Source organism: Ambystoma mexicanum, chromosome 4q (genome assembly GCF_040938575.1).
Source record: "Ambystoma mexicanum isolate Mex_15411 chromosome 4q, UKY_AmexF1_1, whole genome shotgun sequence".
NCBI classification, from domain to species: domain Eukaryota; kingdom Metazoa; phylum Chordata; class Amphibia; order Caudata; family Ambystomatidae; genus Ambystoma; species Ambystoma mexicanum.
The window spans coordinates 22,323,851-22,345,845 of record NC_090928.1 but is presented as its reverse complement, the minus strand read 5'-3'; the positions used below and the strand labels follow the sequence as shown (position 1 = coordinate 22,345,845).

At 49.4% G+C, this 21,995-nt stretch overlaps 1 protein-coding gene across 6 annotated transcripts in view; it reads right to left on the bottom strand.

Annotated features, from left to right (window-relative positions):
- Window positions 1-21,995, bottom strand: part of TARBP1 (TAR (HIV-1) RNA binding protein 1) — a 2,688,190-nt gene that overhangs the window by 45,759 nt on the left and 2,620,436 nt on the right. For all 6 annotated transcript variants that reach the window (XM_069607367.1, XM_069607363.1, XM_069607366.1 and 3 more), the window contains exon 29: window positions 5,745-5,881. In XM_069607367.1, the coding sequence (XP_069463468.1) occupies window positions 5,745-5,881 (137 nt within the window). The remainder of the gene's footprint in view (window positions 1-5,744; window positions 5,882-21,995) is intronic.

Genomic DNA, 21,995 nt, shown 5'->3' with positions numbered 1-21,995 from the left:
TCCCATCTGAGGAGACCTCATGAGTCACAAACATTTTTAAAAAACCTGTCCTCGGAGGCTGGTGGGGTGGTAGATGGTATTGACTGAGTAGCGGGCGGCTGCTGGGGCCTGTGCATACTCTGCCTTGCTGGTTGCGGGGTAAATGTGCCCTGCGACACTGAAGGATAAGTTGTGGGCCACGTACCTGGTGAACACCAGTCCCACCTCAAAAGTCGTTCTCCCACCTGCTCTGCACCAGGGGGCGGTATCAAACGAGCAGCCATTTTGTCCAGCGCTGCGGCCATTTTGTCATGCTGCATGCCACGTGCTGCATTGTGGTGCTTGCCTCGCTGGGCCCAGCCTCCTCCCGGACTCTTGGCGGTGGAGCTCAAGGCCTACCTAGCACCTCAGAACGAGGCCTGGTAGGCATATTGCTCTCGGCTGTGTCGCTGGTAGTGCTGCATCTGTCCGGTACTAGGACACCCGGTAAAAGAACCTTGCGGTCCCTCAGCACTGTCTCCAGAAGGATCTAGTGACCCCTCAGCCTGGCAGATGGTAGCTCAATCAGCCTTGGTACCGGTGCTGGTACAAGAACCTGAACAGTCCCTGGCGCTCAGACGTTTCCTTGGGAAGGAGTTGCCCTTGCAGGGTGGGATGGAAAAAAGCAGCCCTACCTTGGGCCTTGACTAGTGTCTAAGTTCTTCAAGTTCTCTGGAGGAGACTTCCTGAAGAGCTCCCTCCATGGAGCTAACCTGTTCTTCAGAGCACCTGGTGTAAGCGCGTCACACGCGGTACAACCCTCCCAGCCATGAACGGGGCCAAGGCAGCGGAGGCAAATAGCGTGGGGGTTGGACAAAGGAAAGAGCCCTTCGCAGGCTGGACACTTGCAGAAGCCCGCTGACGTCGACATGCGAAGAGGAAGAGCGTGGCGCCAGAGGACTGTGTACCTGATTAAGACCAAAAAACAGAAGACCAAAGAGCGCGTGGAATTACAAGGCCGAAGCCCAACACAGGAGTGCTGGTGAAAGCGGTCCGTTCCCGTCCACATAGAAAAGAGGGGACTTGAGGAGTGGCGCCGGTGGGCGGAGTCAGGTGAGCGCATGCTCCCAGGGCCGTGCCCATGTGTGCCTCTAAATTTAAAGGGTAAGAAGATTTTTTCTGGTGAAAAAGGTTCCGTCTCCCGTCCCTAGCGAGGGACGACCATATAGTATGGAGAAAAGGGGACGGGACGTAGGAGTATGTATAGACCTTGAGCTGATCCAAGATGGCTGCCTGCCTGGCAAGCTCCGTCACGTGCCGCTCTGCCATTTTCAAGCCTTGTGCCACGCCCTGGGTGGGAGGGCACGAAGGCCCCGAGCAAGAGAGGCCTCCGACACGAGAGGATACAGTCTTGCACTCGATGTAGAAGCGTCAACCTCAGATCTGTCTGTTAGGCACTGAGCTCTCAGCTGGACTGCCTGTAGTCGTAGCACCCAGATTCACGACCTCGGAGCAAGCTCCGGTAGGCTGGTAGCCCTCGTCACCTGTGCCGGTAGCCATTCTGGATCTAGCCGAGTACAGACTCTTGGAGGTGGCACTCGACGATCTCTTACCCCGTGGGGTAGAAGAAGAGGACAAGCCTGATCACCCTTCCAATGACAGCCTGGTAGGGGCCCGTGAGCCCCTCAGCTTGGGAGCCGGTAGCCTGGAAGGTCTCAGATCTGACCCCGGACCGCCCGCAAGAGCCCCCGGACCCCTGGACTTGGAAGCCAGTTGCTGTAGAGGCCACAGGCCTGCCAGAACCTGAATCCGAGGAACCCCCATCTGTGGGAACCCCGGGGAAGGAGTCCCAGCAATGTGGAGCCCTGCTGAATAGAGGGCCTACCTTGTCTTGACGAGAGGTCCTGGAGACAAAGTCTTTAAGGTGGGGCAGAAGAGAAGTGTGGAAGATCTCCCTCCACTCCGACAAACGATTCTTCAATACCCTGTGACCAAGAGCGCTGCAGGCTCAACATGAGTTCCAGTGGTGGTCGTCCCCAAGCACTCAAGACAGAGTGCATGGTGGTACAAGGCTGGGGACGAACGGTCCCATGAGGCACACCTGGTAAAGCCTCCTACGGTCGACATGTGTCCCGGGGGAGGCGAGGCACCAATACATTGCATCCCACACATGTATGGAATCGCCTTCCTGTCTGTTTTGTCCTTGAATATATGCCTGGATTCTTGGGCTTAATGTTACATGTCGTCTGTTTAGTCCTGCACTTCTATGCGTTTGAGCCCTGTCCCAGTGCATTATAAATAAATTAAAGAAATAAAAAGTTGAATTAAGAATTGGAAAAACAAACGGGATGCAAGCGGAAAGCTAAAAAAAGTATGTGCTGGATGCCAGGTCCAACACCGTCCGTGCAGAAAAATTGACTGAGGTTAGGTGCCACAGGGTGGGGCCTCGGCGGCGTGTTCTGTGAAAAACCTGAGGGTATTCTCCCAGTAAGACCTCGGAATTCCCTTATTCAGGTGGCCAGGACAAAGCCAGCCATCGCTGTTGGAACAAGTTCCTGGTGGTGGACCGGTGGGGAAAGATCGCCAGGGTGGGGAACCCAGGTTTATGCTAGGGGGAATGCCCATGGTAAGACACGGTATATTAAAGTGGAAACAGCCAGGAGGGTTAAATCCCTGAAATCTTTCTGGGCTGTATCACAGTTGGCCCCTTGTCTCTCATAAAATCTTGCACACCCAAATCTGCCAACTGCCCTACATTTGGTAAATCATCTAGAAGTACGAGCCCTGTTAAACTGGAAAACCACATCTCCCAGACACCCGGCTTTTCCTCTACTTTACATCCGACTACTCTCAATCATTCTTCTCCACATCCTTCCAATTATTCCTTTTCAAACACTCAGTTTATCCCGACAAAGCATAATCCCAGTTATTCCCGTGTGTTTGACCAACCACATTCCTCCGATTGTCATTCTACAACATTCCAGTCGAAAGTAATTTACCCTTCCGAGAATGCGAACACAAGGGTTTTTGTTTCATGTAACGCCTCCTTCTCTTACGACCCGATACAATACTTAGAAACTCTACCATCTCCTTTTCCCCGTCACAACCCTAGAACTGTTTACCTGACATGTCTCGACACAAAGGTCAGGCAAAGTCAGGCAATTGACTCCAATCGCACACCTGACGGCCCTTCCCCAAAGGGTTAAAAGGTGGAGCCGACAAACACAGAACGAGGAAGGCGAGCAAGACTGATATGACTGGCAGCACGAGGAGACGGCTAATAGAAGGCAGCTGTTGAAGAGAAGGAAAAAGGCAGCAGGAGGCGAGAGTGTTGTAAGGAGAGACGCAACCTTGCTCTTTTAACCCCAGGCCCAAGGAACCTTTGTGGAGAGGAAGCTGAGACTGCGTACAATAGAGCAAGTGTCCTGCTGCAGATGTCAACGGTACACGCGGCAAGCCTATGCTGATAAGGCGGAGCAGAGGATACTCCTGCGCCCGTGGTACCAGCCTTGACTACAGAGAAGCCAAAAGCCAAGAGGTTCATCACAGCCGGTGAGTCAAGGAGAGAATCGATAAGCACTGGGCTGTGTTGAGTGAGAATCGCAAAGTGTTACGTTTTGAGGAAAGCTAATGAACTTTAAAGGAACTGTTAAGTGTGAGCGGGAGACGTGGGTGTTAACTTGAGACTCTGGTGAGCCCCATATTGAGAAATTACAGAAACCAGAAGGCCATAGAAAGGCCGCCAAAGGAATACAAAGTGGTCATACGTGAGGGTCGAGCAAAAGCCCAGTACATTCGAAAGACTCTGATTTGTGAATTGGCGTGAAAGAATGGGAAGTCAATGCCAAAACCTATGAACTGTATTTTTGAAAAGGCAATAGTGAACCTGGAGGAGGGATGCCGGAGGAGAGGGACAAAGTCTAAAGGTCCAGAAAAAACATAGTGATAAATTGAACCCAGACAAGGGAGGTACACTGAACTGTTTGACAAAGACAAAGAAACTAAGAAGGGTCTGAGCCCGGACGAAGGAGATCCAGGGTGAAGCGAATACTCACAACACTGGCAGTCGAGAGAGGTCTGAGCCAGAGCGAGGGAGATCCAAGGAGTGAAGCTATCACCCAAAGTGTAAGGAGAAAAGAATACGAGATGCAAAGAATTACGATTGAGAAAGAGTCAGCCCAGAAAAGGGGGAACCAGGGGTGAAGCCATCACCCTATCTATACTTTGTAGTGTAATTAACCGAGGTCAGCCCAGAAGATGGGGACCCGAGGGTGATCCCATCCCCCAGCGAATATTGGGAACAAACTTTCATTTGTTAAAGGAACTTTTGTTTTCGTTGTTTGAATACATCAGGTACCGAAGGCAAGAAACTTTCAGAGGAAACAAGACTTGACCTTCGATGGTCCAGAGACTGTCTACCTTGAAACTGTCATCTCGTGCTAGAGAAGCCAGAGACTGTCTGCCATTGGGTCTGGCGTCTTGTGCTAGAGAAGCCCAAGACTGTACTGACGCCCACCAGCTCCCCTCCTACCCCGTGCTAAAACGTGGGCATGGGAGACCCAAACCAGCACATCCTGACGTATTATTTGAGAACACTTTTTTCTTTGCTTGAGAACGATCCCACACCCTTTCCTGTGATAGTTGTAGGGTTTGGAAATCGGTTTCTTAGTATAGGCCCTTTTATTTTGACCAGGACTGCCTTATTTTTCATTTGATGGTCGACACCTGTCCCCATCTTAGATATAGGTTTAGATTTGGTGTTTTTCCAACTGGCATATCATTTTTCATTGTTCGATAAACACCCTTGAACTGTGATCATTTGTGTCGGTCTTACTTGTGTCACCATGAGTTTCTCACAGGTCCCATGTCCGAGGCTGCGCTCGGTGTGCTACACTTAAAGGGGAAGCTACATTTTTCGCTGACAATGGATCCATTACCTTCCACATGTTGTGGACGCCCACAAGGATGGAGGAAAGGGCACAGCACGTATGAGTAAAGCATTGCTACCTTGCTGGGGATGGGCCTACATGTACTGGAGATCTTAGCTTCTGAGGAAGAGACTGTGGTTGGCTCAAGCCAGGTGGCAGGTAAGAACGTCAGTCTGAAAAGCAACCAGGTGTTGGGGAGGGTGGAGAAAAAAATTCCCACTGGTAGCTGTCAAATTATGCACAGAGAAAAGAGGTTTAGGGGAAGTCCCAAGATCCTGCCCAGTAGTAGTGTGCTGCGACTACAGCTACAAGGCCAGCGCACCTTGTGGCGCAACTCTCTAAGTAAGAAAAGACTGATGGGGACCTTTAAATACACTAAAACATTGAATTAACCAAATGACACTACACTGCGATAGCCCTGAGATCGCACTTGTTAGAATGGGGAACTGGACATTGGACTAGGCGATAAGTCTTCTTTGATTAGACCCTTGCACTAAGTTTATTTGTTCCTCCATTCTCATACTGTTATCACAGAGCCTTCTTTTTATGTTTTAGGTGATTTCCATATAACTCCTGTAAAGATTCCTCCAACCCTCCAAGCAAGGGAAAATAAAGCTGTTGAATTATTACTTGTATCTCGATTATCCTGTAGCATCCTCACGGTGACAGTTGTTGCCAAGATCGACTTTCTCACATATGCAACAAGGTGGTTTATTAATAATAGCATTAAAACAGAAAGGGAACATGCGCTTGTGTTTTGTTTGTTCCAGCAACAATAACAAAATACATCTTTAACACAAACAGTAAATGTAACACAAATTAGTTTCTAAACTGGACTGCTACTGAACAGTTACATACCCCAGCAAGAGCAGTGATTTTTCTGGAAAGACAAACTCCTGGAGGGCAAAGCTTTTAGCGGTTTGTTCAACTCCTATGATAGCGTAGCCTTCAGTTTTCTTTTGCTGCAAGTAGTCCACCAACTGTGATGGTTTTACCTGCATATTTCATAGACATTTAACAAAATAAATCTTCTAATACGTTTAACCGAATATCTCAAAATTAAGTTAAACATGAAATATTTAATCTGAGGTAATGTCATCAGAAAGAACACACATCGCAATTAACATCTTACTTAACCTTAATAATGTTCTTTCTAATGGACTCTCCATCCACAGATTGCTTATCTGGATATTTCATAGGCAGCAACAGCTGGCACAGTCAAATGTTTAAAAAGCAGGGGGGGGAAGGAGATGTGCTTTGCAGCATAACTAGGGCAAGCTCTGGCTCAGGAATTGACAGGGTCTAGCTTATTGTTGCAAAGCAGATTCCTAGGACACTTCAGTATGGTTCTCAAGAAAGCTTTATTGTAGTTACATATTAAGATGTTACAGCAAACCACTGTGTCCCATCACCCAGGCTAACTTCTCCAACTGCTCAATCCTGGAACATTCACCACAGCATTCGCACCCAAACATTATCTCAGAACATCAACATTCTCTCAGCATCAGCATGCACCGGCATTCACTCCAGACACTATATAACACATATATATAGGTCACACCGCACCCTGTCAGATCACAACAACATTTTGTTCGGCAGCAAATGGAACATTAACCCAAAACAAAAAGACGACATAGGCTCTGTCTTATGCTGCATTTTAGAAGCTCTTTTGTGTGGGGCACGTTTTGAGGGCTCTAAGTAATCTGCGGGAGGATAATCCATCAGAAAGAACATTAACAGGGGTAGGTAATGTGCTCTTCTAATGGATTGCATCTCTCACAGATTTCTCATCTTGGAAAAACTCTCACAACAATAAAGCAGAACCAGAGGAGGGGAAGAGAGCAAGGAAGAATGCAATCACACAGAGATTTTGCAGGACTGCCCAACAAAAATAAATACCATGAGAAGCCATCAAGTCCAGGAAGTAATGGTTTGAAAAGCTGTGGAGGTATTTCGCCTGATACATGTCTAAGGCCGTAACCGTAACTCCCACTGTAAAGTCGAGGAGGCCACCATTGCTCCTTGTAGAGTGGACCATAAGGGGTTGTGGAATGTCCTTTCATGCTAATTTATAGCACTCGGAAATGCAGACAATGATCCATCTGGAGATGGCGTGTTTGGAGACGGCAGATGCGTTTCTGACGAATGCATATGCCATAAAGAGTTGATTATCTTTCACGTAATCCTTAGATCTGGTCATATAGAAGAACAAATTACTTACTTCTCAGTTATGTTCTTTCTGGTGAATGCTACTTCCACAGATTCCTTATCTATGATATCGTTATATGCAGCACTAGCTGACCTTTGGATTTTTTTCCATCACCATGGGGCGCAGCATAGCTCTGTTCCATACCGGACATGATGCCAGGAATCTATGTATATGGAGCCACCACGCCCCATGATCTCATTTCTGCCTTTCCCCTAGCACAGATAAGGTAGACAACCTATCAGCCGAGAGGCTGGTTTGGAGGGTGATGAGGAACATCCATCAGAAAGAAAAGAAAGGTAATTTCCAATAGATTTCTTCCAACCACAGATTCATCATCTATGATAGGCTCCCATTGCAGTATGTAAAATTGGTACATTAAGCCCTGTGACCATCAGACACACCTTTCGCCGACAGATTTAAGCATTCTGAGATTTTAGACCCCTGGAGTAATGTAACGGCTGCAAGCTGTGACATTAGAAGTTTGGCACATACTAGCAGTCCATGCATGGATCACAATCGTTCAAAAGATAAGGCACTTAGCCATGCAAAGGTTCCTTACGAGTAGCCGGGTGATGCTCTCCGATGAGTTTAACAGATCAGGAGGAGGTGGTGATGGAGGTCTCGAGTTTAGAGCAATCCCAGCAGCCATCCCATAACAACTCATTTAACTTCGAGAGAGCCATGCAGGACAAATTATGGCAACATGTGCAGAGGATGGAATCTGCCCACAGGGAGCTGAAGCAACAGATATCTACTCAGAGAAAAGAAGCACTTGTGGATAGGCAGTGTTTGCTTAAGTCCTTGCATCTGTTAGCTGAATGGATGATGAGAAATCGGTTTATAGTCATAAAATCGAATGACATTATGTCGAAAGTCATAATGTGGAAAAAAAAGTCCCAAAAAAAATTCACATTTTTTTAAAATAGATTTTTGTTCGAAATGGGGGGGGGGTTCCACCCCAACTCCCCTTTTTATTATTTTTTTTTGTGTTTGTTTTACCCTTTTTCTTTTACTCCCGGAACCCAAAATAAACATACAATAAAAAAAATAAAACAGTCGATATTTTTTTCCGACTTTAAAAACAAAAAAAATTTACATTATGTCTTTCGACATAATGTTTTCGACTTTTTGACTGCACACCGGAGAAATCTGCATAAAAAGTTTGTGGTAGTATTGAAAATCTAGACATGGTCTGCCAATCCCTCCAAAGGAATCACCTGTAGTCGGAAGTGTTGGGGTGAGTGGGAATTGGCACCTATCCGACAGGCCGGGAACCGGCCATGACGAATCCCACGAAAGTCAAATGCAAGTTCCTGCCTCCAGGCTAACAGAGAAAGTTAATCATCTACCCTTGGTTAAATATTGGGAACTCAAAAATGCTGAGACAAACCACTTCTGGAAAGGTCCAAGACAGCTCCCGGAGGGTAGAGATTTGTGAGCCCCCAATGAGGAGCAAGAGCGCAATTCAGACATTAAATGAGTGTCCCGACCAACTTTGGGATTGGAGGAAGCAAAACCTAATGGTGACCTTGCAAGGCCGCAATCACTGGAATACAAATTCCTACAGACGGGCTTTGGTGGTAGCTATTCAAGAGACATTGGGATTAACTGCCATTTCTTTAAAAAATGTTACCCATGTTCGTATATTGTCTGATTGTATGTACTGTGGGAGGTGCAACGTCTGCTTTGGTTTTAACAATGCACACTTTCGAGTCTGCCTCATACAGTGTAAGGTGTTTTGGCGGAGAAAGGAATTGAAATGTTTCTGGATGTAAAGTCGAAGCGCTGTCATATTCATGAGTCGTACATTAATCAGTTAACTGCAGACCAATTGGCCCCCGCTCAGATAGTATGCAAGTGCTGCATTCAAGTGTAGGGGATGCTGAACCCTTGGCAGTGCATGCAGCAGGTGTTATTGATTTAACTAACCTAGAGGCAGGAAAAGGTGGGAGTACCCTTAAAGTGTGCTGTCTAAACATGCTACCGGTAGGGTTTATGATGGCACCATGATGCAAACACCTGCCTACCTCTAGTTTGCTGCATCTTGGAAAGCCATGTGGGGACAATACTCCCAAAAAAACCTCAGACATTTGGGATAGTCTCTTGGAACCTTGCAGGGGTAGCCAATAAACTACATGATACAGATTGCGTGGATTATTTAATGAAACTTGACATCTGCCTACAGGAAATCTGGTTTACAGTTGAATTTCTTCTCCCGGTGTTCCATGGGTATCCAGTGAAGGCCGTGAAAAAAGTGTGAGAGGTCAGAATAAGTGAGGTCTAACAACCTTGGTCCGGGTACAGAATGAGTTACAAATAAGCAGGTGCTACTTCAGGTTGCGATCAATGCTTATAGTACTCAAGTGTAATATGAAGCTGGTTTCTAAGACATTTGTGGTAAACATTTATTCACCGCCAAAACAGGATGCCATTATGCTGAGGGAATGGAGAGACTTCTTAACCCAAGTCTACGTTGAGGGGGAGAGACTTGTAGGTCACTCCTTATGGGGGGATTGTGAGCGTGAAACTTGGGTCCATGCATATGAGACATGAAGCACACTTTGTGGAAGACTCATGTGGGGTTCCGGGCAGAAGTGCTGTTTTCAACACTCTGGACTGGCGGGCGGGGGGAGTAGCCTCCTGGCCGACATGATGGCTGAGATTTTTCCGGTGGAACTGAATGGACTAACGACTATGCCCCGCCGAAGTTTACGTTCAGAAGTGGGACCTACTACTCAATTTTATATTTTATTTCTTGGTGAGAGATGTTAGGGTTGTTGGGATGGAAATGTGCCTATTCTACCCCTCTATGTGCTTTAAGGTGAGGCGAATCCCATATGAAATTGTTTAGTGTACAAGGGGGGAGAGGATCGTGCTATGAAACACGGCACAGATATAATATAGCGCGAACAATAGATACATAACCCTAGTGTACACATAGAAAGAAACGCCATTTTGTAATTATGTTGGATGCAAAGTCTTGCATGGCCGCGCTGTACAACTCTTAGCTCCATGAAAGGGCTCGACTAGGCCCAGATGATTAAGAGAGGATGGGTTTGCACAATCATTTCTCACGGAAGTGGCCTCCTGTTCCTCCATTGTTGGAATTACTTAGCATCACTGGGAGGAATGTGCCCTGCAAGGCTGAGACACAACACCAGGCTCCTCGCAGTGCCCATTCATCACAGCCAAGCTGCCAGCAGGCCTCTAAACCCCACTCAGCCTACCGACAGCCATGGCCCAGACCACTGACCTGATCCCCCACACCCTTGCATTCTAAGATAGTGAACAACCCCAGCCCAAAATCGTAAACCTAATGGCCATTAAAGATCTAAGCATGAGCAACTGTTTTACCTAGTCACATAAACACATCCTTTGTAACATGAGGTACAGGGAGGAATACATTACAAATCAAAACAAGGGTGGAAGCTTTGGGTGCGAGGGGAGCGGTATCAACAAAGCACAGAATATGTGGCTCAGTGTGACTGTATTTTTTCCTCCCTTCCCCTTGGCACCAGCCCGATCCTCCCAGGTGCATGCCATAGTGATGTAGGATTAGGCTTAGCGTATTACAAAAGTTTCACAATGTAACTTATGAGAGACCTGACCTTCACTCCGCGAAGGGATGAGCCCAGCTGACCCACATGGGGACTCGAGGACAGCGGAGAAAGCAAACCAATTGTAGCTTGGCATCCCCTATTGAGCAGGTCCATGCATAAGGCCTCACTAACCAGTCTTGCAAATTACGACTGTAGGTAATGTCACTGATGACGCTGTGTGCCCTTATGTATTGTAAATGCAGACTCTGACAGAACGTTCTCGAGTCCTTTGCTGATATTTTGTATTCTGTACAATTAAACCTGGTTATCCTTGCAAACTATACCTTGGCCTATTTCCCTTGAGGGTTGCATTCATTCTGGCGTGAGCGTAAACAGGGACTTGCCTTCCTTTGGTGACCCTGCCAACGTGATCCCATGGCCCTCATACCTGTGGAGGTAATCCAGGCGGCCTCTCCCAAAGGGCCGTGCCCACCTACAGTAACCAGTCCCAAAACGCGTACCCAGAGTGGCCTTTTGGGAGCCGTCTTTGCAGAATCCTGCCTGCTCTTCGGAGCGAGGTGCAGCCCCAAGGAGAGGTGCAGGCCAGTTGTGGAACCCTGTGAACGGAGGTCTTCAGGAACACACACTCACATGAGTATAGCCTGCAAGGGATAAAGTAGGGTTGGGTGTATGGAGCATTGTGTATAGTGTGAACATGCAGTGACTGAAATTAAGAATGTGGCATATTTATGGAGTGTGTTCACTTTTACCTTTTTTATTATTATTATTTAAGGATATTAAGGTAAAGGAAAACGGAATAGAGGGAGCCCCCACGAGTGAGGGGGGAAGATGGCGCCACTTGCATTGGTAAATCTATAACGATAAATATAGGAGCTCTGCATAAGAGCTGAGGAATAGTAGTGGTTGTTGTTTTAGCTTATTTTAGTTTATTTTGTTGGTGTATTTGAAAGTGTAAGGAGGCGTCCCAGGAGGGGCAGGTATGTGGTTGGTGTGGGTGCGTGGGGTGGGGGGGTATGTGTGTGTGTCAGGAAAGCATGAGGTGCATGGGTAATAAGCTCTATTTGGGGATAGTGGGAGGGGAAAGTGAATTGATGATAGTTGCTCTGTGAAACTTGTTGACGGTATGAATAGCGGCAGTGTGGGCTGAAGGAGGACAAGGACAGTTGGGCAGGAACCTGCAGTTCTAGGGCCCCCAGTGGCAAGGAAGGCAGCAGCAAGGACGTTGAGGTGGCTTCCGAGGTTCCAAGGGATGCGGATTTGGTGGCCCGTGGCCAAGAAGAGGGGGTCCAGGACAGTGCTGGACATGTGGGAGATGGGGACATTTTTCGAGAGAGTGTCGGAGCAGGCATGGAGGGGGTTACAACTACAATCAGCAGTACTATGGCCCTCCACATCAGGGGAACACACAAGGGTTCCCTCCTAGAAGGACTTCAATACCATATGAGATTCACCAGGCTTATACACAGCTGCCCCCACAAATCCCGGGCCCCTATCATCCATAGAACCAACAGCAGACATTGCAACAGTACTAACCCCGCCCCAATTCCCAGCAAGCGTAGAACAGGAACGCTTTTGGCACTGCACCCAATGGCACAGTGGCCCCGTTTCAAGGCGCTACAGTTGTAGGAGGAAACCCTTTCTCGTTCCCTGGGACTGACACATACCCTGACTCAGACAGCACGCTTAGAGCACTTGCGTGTCCAGTCCTGTCAATGATCCTAAATCCAGAAGAGGAACCGTTGGTGGGGGCAGAGATAGGGAACACACAATTCATCTTTATGGTGGACTCAGGAGCGGAAAAGTCGTGCATCAGTGAAGGCGACTTCCTGTTATCAGGAAAGACTCTCGACATGCAGAGATTGTCTGAGGCTGGTTTGACAGTTCCATACACAAACGACTTAGATATGAAGGTAGGAGGGAAGGTCGTAAGGGCCCCCCCACTCTTATACTCAAGAGTTCTCCTGTCAACTTGCTCGGTAGGGATCTGCTAAGTAAGTTAAACATGACAATCTCATTTACAGACAGCAGTATCGTCTGCGCCACGCCTGGCATGTGTTCACTAAGGGGCAATCCTTGTGATATATGCCATGGCACGTGATGTAGCGGTACGACGCATCCCTGTCAACCCCAATATGTTCATTTACTGCATCAGAGTGCTCGCGCAGGAGCCGTCCCCCAGGTTACCCAAACTTGCTGGAGAGTACCCACTGATTTCATATTCCGACTCGTGGTGTCCCCAGAGTTAGCTGCAGGAACAATACTCTCCCTAGACCTAGGGCGCCTAGTAGTGTTAGCGAAAAGAATTGTAGTGTTAGGGACTTGCCCCCCCCCGGATGCCAGTGGCACACCGTGTTATGTATAGATCCCACTGTGCCCCTCAAAGAATTGACCGATGCAGAGCTTTTTGAAGATGACGACAATGACAGGGAGGTCATCCTCAAAATGTGCATACCCTGTGAGATAATGGTGCAATACCGAAGAGTTCAGAGCCACCTCATGGCTGTGGTCACACCACCCCCATTCAACCAGGCAACACATTCCCACACACTTATGCACAACAAACCCACATGATGTAGGGATGTTAAAAGAAGTAACCCCTGTAAGAATCACACTTAAGGCAGGGGGGCAGTACTCCTCCGGGTGAAGCAATACCCATTGTCCAGGGAAGCAGAGGAAGGGATCTTACTACACCAAGGGATCATAGTACCCTCTACCTTACCATGCAACACAGCTATATACCCCATCAAAAAAGCAACAGGGGGCAGTTGGAGGATGATCCAGGATCTCTGCCCCCTTAATGACGTAGTGCAGAAGGAGTTTCCACTTGTCACCCAACCCAGCATTTTGTGCACCATCCCCAAAGAAGATTTGAAGAAGGCCTTCTTCTCGGTTCCCCTGCACCCAGACTCTCAGTACCTCACAGAATTTACTCAGAAAGCGCTACGAACACACTTGTTTGCCTCAGTGGTACTGCGGAAGTCCCAGCATATTCAATAGGATACCGCACGAAGACTTCGTTGACATCCATGTACCAAGCACAATAATTCAATACTTTGATGATTTATTGGTATGTAGTGACAGTGAGCAGAGCTGCCGAAGAGACTCCATTGCCCTATTGCAACTGTTAGCATGTAAGGGGTACAAGGTAGACAAAGCAAAACTCCAGCATGCCAACTGGAAGTACTCTACCTAGGGCAAATTATCTTTGCAGATGGAAAAAGAATAATCCCTGAAAGGGCAGCAACAGTGCATGACACTCCCACACCCCTGACAGTGAAAGACATGCAGAAATTCATAGGATTATGTAATTACTGTAGGGCATGGATTCTTGACTATGCAGCATACACAAGGCCACTCTTACAGGGCCTCAAGGAAGCACAAAAGGAGAGCAGCAAGATTGAATCGACCGCAGACATGATCACGAGTTTCAATGACTTAAAAAAAGTAATTTCTACAGCCCCCGTCCTTGCCACCCCAGAGATTTACATCTTCTTGCACTCAAATGGCACCCTCATTACAGTGGTACTGGCACAAAAGAGTACAATGGGCCAAAAGCCACTTGCCTATTACAGCAGCACTTTAGACTCAGTGATGCAGGAGCAGTTTGCGTGTGAACAAGCTCTTGCCGCTGCAGCATTTGCATCAAAAAAAGCTCCACGATTGTGATGGGGGGGGTTCAGTAACTTTGCATGTGGAGCACTCAGTATTTGCCATCGTAGACCGCACAAAATCCACATTTACCACCCAGAGGGCATCAGCATACAAGATCATTCTCTCAAGCCCACACATCCATGTTGTGAGGTGTAGAACAGTGAACCCTGCCCTGTTCCTCACAGAGCCGTGCACTGCTGAGGATTTACAACTGTATGACTGTGCAACATATGAGGGTGAGGAAGCCAATATCCCTAAAGCCAAATACAGCCCTTTAGATGAAGGGGTAGTACTTTACTTTTTGTTGACGGGTCAGTGACAATTGAACGGGACATACGGCAGCGACATGTTGGGGCAGCATTGGTAAGATTAGAGGGTGATGATTATGAGACACCAGTGATGAAAAGACTGGCCATGCACTACTCCGCCGAAGCAGCGGAGCTCATAGGATTTATTGAGGCCCTTCGGGCATCAAAGCGGTGCTATACAACCATCTACTTAGACACTGCATACGTCACCACCACAGTGCATGCAGGTCTTTCACACTGGAGAAGAAGGGGCTTCAGGCGAGCAGACGGGTCACCAGTGCAGCATGCCGCCCTGCTTATTACACCGATTTCTGCCCTCGCAGAACCTTCTGTAGTGGCAGTTGTTAATTGCGCAGAACACACCAACAATGCTGACTGAATGTCATTGGGGAATCCAGCCGCTGATGCAGCAGCCAAAGCTGCAACATACTTCCCGGGAACCCACGCCTGCTGAGTATGTCCTCGCAGCTGTGGCTGCAAGACCAGAGACAGATCCATACAGAGCCATGCCCATAACCAAACTGATAGAGCTTCAACGTAGGGCGCCCCAAGAGGAACAAGATATATGGCTCAAACGTGGATGCACATAGTCTCCGACTGACCTCTTATGGAGACAGCAATGCACTGGGAAAGTAGTGATGCCTGTATAACTGCTACACACAGCATTTGAGCAGTTGCACTACCCTTCTCACAGCTCCAAGCAACACATTGCAGCAGAGAGGAAGATTGGTTTATTCCCAATCTCCAAGAACACCTTTCGGAGATGGTCGTCCAATGCACCACCTGCCAAGTGTTTAGTACAGGGATGACACTGGCAGAGGCATGCAAACGCCCATCTCCCCGGAGAGGTGGGCATCATATGCCCATAGAGCAGCATCAATTCTGGGTGAGGAATTCAAGCAGTACTTAACACATGCAACACGTGCAATCAGGCGCATGTCACGACAGATGGCACCTCCACACCCAGAGGACACAGAAATCGTGGCAGATTCACAGACTGGCCCAGCACCCACCCAACCATTGTTGCCGGGGGAGCTGGTATATGTCAGAAACTTTGTCATAAAATGGAACAATCCCAAGTTTCATGGGCCCTACAAAGTTGTGTTTTCCAACCCTCTTGCAGTAAAGCTGAAAGGGCTCCGATATTGGATACACCTTTCAGAGGTTTGTAGGGGCCCCACTGAATTCCACACCGACATCACACAAGAGTTATGCAACAAGTCTACCTCAATTAATGTAGCTCAATGCTGACTATATAAGTGCATGTAAAAAAGATAACCAAACAGTACAAAAGATAACCAAACATGCATTGCTGCTAAATGCATCAGCGACCTAAGAATTAAAACTCTTTCTCTTCCCCTTTCCTTCCTTGCCCCACCCAGTCTATCCACTCTTACCCAAAAATACCCATGCCCACCTATCCCTTTTTTCCCCACTACAGGTGATGAAAAGATGAAAAGATGAAGACAACAACGTCAAATTGTTCGTGGTCTAGAAATAGTAATGTAGTTAATAGCACCAGAATGTATTCATATGAGTGTGGCCTGCACTTCATGGCCATTTTGTTTACCCTTCTAATGTTCTTATTGGTTCTATCTTTTATCTGGGCAGGCCATCTAACAGAAGGGGGGAGGACCACAGGGAACTGGAACTTAAACAAATGTACATCTTTTAATGTAACTGAAACACCCCCAGCCTGAACTTGAATGAAAGAATGAATGAATGAATGAATGCACGCCCTTTAATTTAACAGAACCAGAAAATATGACCAGAACCATATATAATGTGACCCCCATAAATGATAGCAACTCCTGCACAACTGTGTGTACAAGTAGAATGTTTGAATTATTACTTCTAAATGTCAAAAACCTTTTGTGTAATGTGACCAGTATGTCAATATTACAAACAACAGAAGCAGGGTAGCAAAAACGCACGTATTACGCCATAATAGGACAAAAAGACAAGTACATAAACATAAATATGATGCATACCATGGCCTAGGCCTGGATGCAGTTGAAGATATCCATCATCCCGAGCACTCAACAGTTGGTATTCCGACATAAGTGCAGTGAGAATATGAACGACTAATAGCAGTTGCTATGTGTGCTCCTTAATACTGCAAGCATCTGGGGCACCCAAGGTTCTAGTACCTCAAGAAGTACCAATCATTGAGGCACAATGCCTAATACATCTTGCGCTGTGCAGCCTCAAAGGCACTTTCCAGGCTCGCAATGTCCATCTGGAATTGGTTAATCTAGACGCCCAAAAATACAAAATTAGTCCGAGCAACATCAACTGTCCAAAACAGCCCTACCTGGTGATTGACGGAGCGAATGAAGCAAGTGAATAACTAATGGCAAGAGACAACTCTCACTTGTAATACTGAAGGACTTTGGAGGGCATGGCCGGGAGCCGACTGTACGGCATGGCTCCATGAACGCTCCTGGTCAGCCACGTCATCAGAGCGAATTTTTGCGTGTTGGAGCCGCCACTGAGCCCCACAATTAGCACAGCTGAGGCATGAGCACCCACTGCCCCCAGCGCGCTGAGTCGGGAGCTGAATAGACCGATCCCGCGGCCTGGCGAGCCCCGGGCCCTCCACCGGGCTGGCAGGAAGAAAGCCAAGATGGTGGGCGGGTGCCCAGATCAGCCGCAGCAGCGAAGGGGGAGGGGCTGCGACACACTGTGCGGCCCGAGCCCCCACTGAATAGCCGACAGCAGCAACTGGCTGCGGGCCGCTGGGGAGGGGGCTCGGATCCGCCCCCAACGTGAGGTGTTGCCATGGGAGCCCTGTGTGCGGTCCTGGGGGCGTATCCTCTGGGCTGCTGAGGCCGGGAGTTCCCTGCAGCCGTGCATCTGTGTGGCTGGTGAGCAGAAACCCTCCGGCACTGCCCTAAAGAAACTTGCGAGGCAGCGGCCTCCCCGCACGAACAGAGCCGGGCGTGGACGCGGAGCCCCTGGCCTAGCAGTGCCGGAGCAGAGCGATGAGGGGGCGGGGCTCCACTCCGCTCCCCTTCCATCATCAGCCAGTCGGGGCAGGCCTCATCGCCCGGCGGGCCGCAGGGCCCCCCCGTGCGCTACACCGGGAGAACAATTGCAAAGCTCTGGCCTGAGCCCCATCTCTAAAGAGGGTGCCTCCTCTTGCCTGGGGGAGCCGCGGCTGAACACTTCCCGGTGCTTAAACACCTGCCGGATCCGAGCACCCCCCTGGTGGATTCTCCGGCGCCTTCACTACTGTTCTATCCTGTGGACATGCGACAGCCGGGATAGCGCCCCCGACAATACTCCAACCAACCCTTGGAACTCCTGGGTCTTGCAGAGCGGCGGTCTGGAGGGTTGCCCAGTCACCCCCGAGGCTGGGCTCCCTCCTTGGAGCAACCAGCCAGCAGCCCAGTGAGCGGCTTTTCCTATGGGCGGCCCACATCAGAGGTAATGCCAGCGTGGGGACAGTTTATACTTACCGCAGTGTCGGCGGCTACTGCCTTCCCTGGGCCCTCCTCTAACATTAACTGGGCACTCTGTCTTCTGGACAGCCCCCCACGGGTGCCGGTACAAGCATGTTCCTCCTCGTATAGAGCAGTACCCCAGCTTTCAAGCAGAACGCCACCCCTGATCAAGGTGGCCCCAGGTTTCAAACTCTTTCCACATCATCCTACAGTTTAAACGCAGCACTGCGAGGAGCGGGGCCGGGGAACTCCCCGTGCCTGCAATCCAGACACCAAGTGCTGCATCTCTGGGGTGCCCCCGAAGGGGCCGGCTGGCGACAACTCCCGGCTCAGACGCAGGGAACCGCAACACAATTTAAGAGCTCATCCACACCCGAGGCGCGGGGCTTTGCACGGCCCGCCCGCAGATGATCCGTAGGTGTAGAGGCCTACACCTGGGGGAACAGACTGGAAAGGGGGGTACCGGAGCCCAGCGTGCTGCAGAGTCATACACGCAGCGCCGTAAACAAAGTCCTCCCCACCAACGCAGCAGAGCTCAACCGGGTACCGCAAGAATCAATTTAAAGCCCAGAGGGAACAGCACCCACATCGGGCAAGAGCCGAACGGACCCAGCACACATAGCAGCCCGCACCCCTCACACTGGACCAGATGGAGCGGTGCCAAAGGGGCATGTGCCAGTACCCCTCTGCGCAGGGCGCACCCAGCGGTGCACAGGCTTCTGACCCGCTGGGGCGCCGCAGAGCTGTGAGCACACGGAGGAAGCCGTATCATTGCCATCTACACCTTCCCGACCGGCGGCACCATGGCGAAAAGGGGCAAAGTGGCAAAACAGGCGGACATTGCGACAATGATGACCAACCCCAGGCAGAATAAAGCAGGAAAGCCCTACCTTGCCGCGGGCGTAACTCCTGGGGGCACCCACACAGCGGAGCAATCGCAGATTGACCAATTTGCTACCAAAACAGACCTAATAGATCTTCTCCTGGCTCTTACCAAGGAGATCCAGAAGGGCACAGAAGAGATCACCAAGAAGATCGCCTCGCTGGACAGAAGGGTGGAGGAGGTGGAAAAACGCACTGAGGAAGTTGAGAATGGCCTGTGTGATAACACATTCGAACTGGAATGCGGCTTTTAATAGAATAGCGGCCTTGGAGGCCAGATGCGATGCACTCGAAACCAAGCAGGAGGACACATAGAGCCGATCCCGCCGCAATAACATCCGCATTCGCGGGATCCCCACCACAATAACTAACGCTGAGCTTGAGGGCTTCACCAAAGACCTGTTCAGGTTCATAATAACATTATCAGACAGCGCCCCTCTAGACATCGACAGAGTCCACCGCATGGCACCAAGACAAGCATCAACCTCCCCACAGGACGACCTCGCCCGGATCCACTTTTCAAGGAGGAGATAATGAGAGAGGCTAGATCCTCAAAGCAAATCACCTTCAGAGGCACCACCATTGCGCTGTATCAGGACCTTGCGAGCATAACCCTCCAGAAACGGAGAGCCCTTCGCAACCCAACGAAATGGCTGCAAGAATGGAAAATACAGTATCGCTGGAGCCACCGAACAGCCCTAAGCTTTGAATGGGAAGGAACCCGCAGGCAGATCCGCAACCCAAAGGAGGCGGGCCGGTTTCTTAGGAAAGGGATCCACTGACTAGGATTCCGATTCAGTTGCACTCTCCCAGTCACAACCCAGCTCGCCATCATCCGGCCGCTGGTCACGCGCCGGCAGGTCTGGGGCCCCCGGAAGCAGCATGACCTGAACTGATTCAGCGGGTCCCAGTGATCCGCCCGGAGCTGATGTGGAATGTTAGTGCCATGCTTCTTGGAACACCCCTGAGACGCACGAGCACCGACATCGCACCAGGTCCCTCTCTCATCCCGGTGTGGGGGGGGGGACTGGCACCCACGGGGAGACTCACACGCATGCAGCTTAGAACATAATCCCATACCAATCGCCAACTGCACCATCCCTGAGCCCAGAATGTAACGGCCCTGCAGATGCCCTCTATTATTTGCGAAGTGCAACTTCCGACGGCGGGGTTGGCTAGCAACCCCACGGATGAGCTTTATGGTCCCATCAGTTTCTGGGGGGGGGGGGGGGGGTAGTTAAGGGGTCTGGGAATAGTTCAGAATCCCAGTGGCCTCGGTTAACAGTTATAGTTTCACACGTAGACATCAGTAATTACGGCACATCAACACACATGCATGGGAACCCTTTTAAGGCCCCCCTCTTTTCGCACAGCACTATCCACAAAGAACCAGGCGTTCTCCCATAACCTATAGGCCCGGACAACGTTATAGATGTCTGCATCTTGACTTGGAACGTCCAAGGTCTTAACTCTCAGAGGTAGCGTAAATCGGTGGAGAATAGACTAGCTAAATGGGGACATCATAATTCTCCAGGAAACTCACCTTTTTCCAATCGATGAGCACCAAATTAAATTCAAGCGCTTCAAGCAGGGTTTCTTCGCCTCCAGTGGTGAGAAAAAACAGGGGGTAGCGATTCTACTAAGTGATAAATTCCCTCTGACCGACCCCACAGTCAAAAAGGATCCAGCAGGCAGCTATCTCCTCTTACGAGGACAGATTGCCGATCAGCCAATTACAATTGCGGGGGTCTATGCCCCCAATGCAAATCAGGACAAGTTTATCCTGGAACTACTCCCATTGTTGACTTTCTCCACGGGATACCTCCTCATTGGGGGGGGACGTTAATGCAGTCCCGGACCCCGTAAGGGATAAATCACTGCCTCTGTTCAACCCAGATGTCACCCGCGGGCTGGCCCTAGCTAGGCTGCTAAGAGAGTCAGGCACAGTGGAGATATGGAGGGTAGCCAACCAAGAGATCCGCGACTACACATACTATTCAAACGCGCACGGGGAGCACTCCCGAATCAACTTCTTATTAGCCACTAGCACATTATTCCCCTGCTTCAGCAACATCGAAATCCACACACGCATGGTATCTGATCACGCACCGTCTTGGCGGACCTCTCGATCCTGGGGGGCCCCGGTCCACCTCGTAGATTCTGGAAGCTCAATGATACTCTTCTGCTGGACCATGTGATCAGTGGAGAGGCGGAAGACACCTTGCTTAATTATTTTAAGGAAAACAAGAACCCCGAAGTCACAATAGGGTTACTGTGGGAGGCTAGGAAACTGGTAATAAGGGGGGTGTTCATCAGCGCAGCCGCTGAGCAATTCAGAATCTCCAAGCACCACACGCAGGCTCTGGAATCCAAAGTCTCCACACTAGAAAAGGAATTAAAGGCTCAATACTCCAGAATAGTGGACAGGGAACTAAAAAAGGCCAGAAGGGCACTAGAGATGCACAGGGCCGACCGCACCGCGAAGGCCTTGGCGTATGCAAAAAATTTTACTATCATAAAAGTAATAAGGAAAACCGGATACTAGCATACAAATTACAGAAGACATACAGTAGGAATAATATCGCAAGCCTCAAAGGGCGGATGGGAAAAACAAATACACCACTCCAGATATAATAGAAACTTTGGTGAGCCATCACAGGTCGATTATGCAAGAGCCGCCCTCATCTCTGGAGGAAAGGGCTCAGCAGAAACACTACCTATTACCATTCCGTGCCCCAGCTGTCACTGCCCCCCTCGACTCCTTAGAAGCTCCGATCTCCACAGAGGAAATCTTAGATGCCATAAAGAACACTGCCCCAGGCCCGGATGGGCTGACAACCAAGTTTTATAAAACATTTGCACGCGTCCTAGCTCCCCAACTAACCTGTTGTTCAACTCCTTCCTGACTACTGAGAAGGTAACAAACTCTATGGCCGAATCAACCACTATCCTACTCCAGAAACCGGGTAAGGACCCTGAGCAGGCGGCCTCATATAGGCCAATAGCACTAATGAACACCAAGGGGAAAATCTATTCGAAGGTGCTAGCAGCTA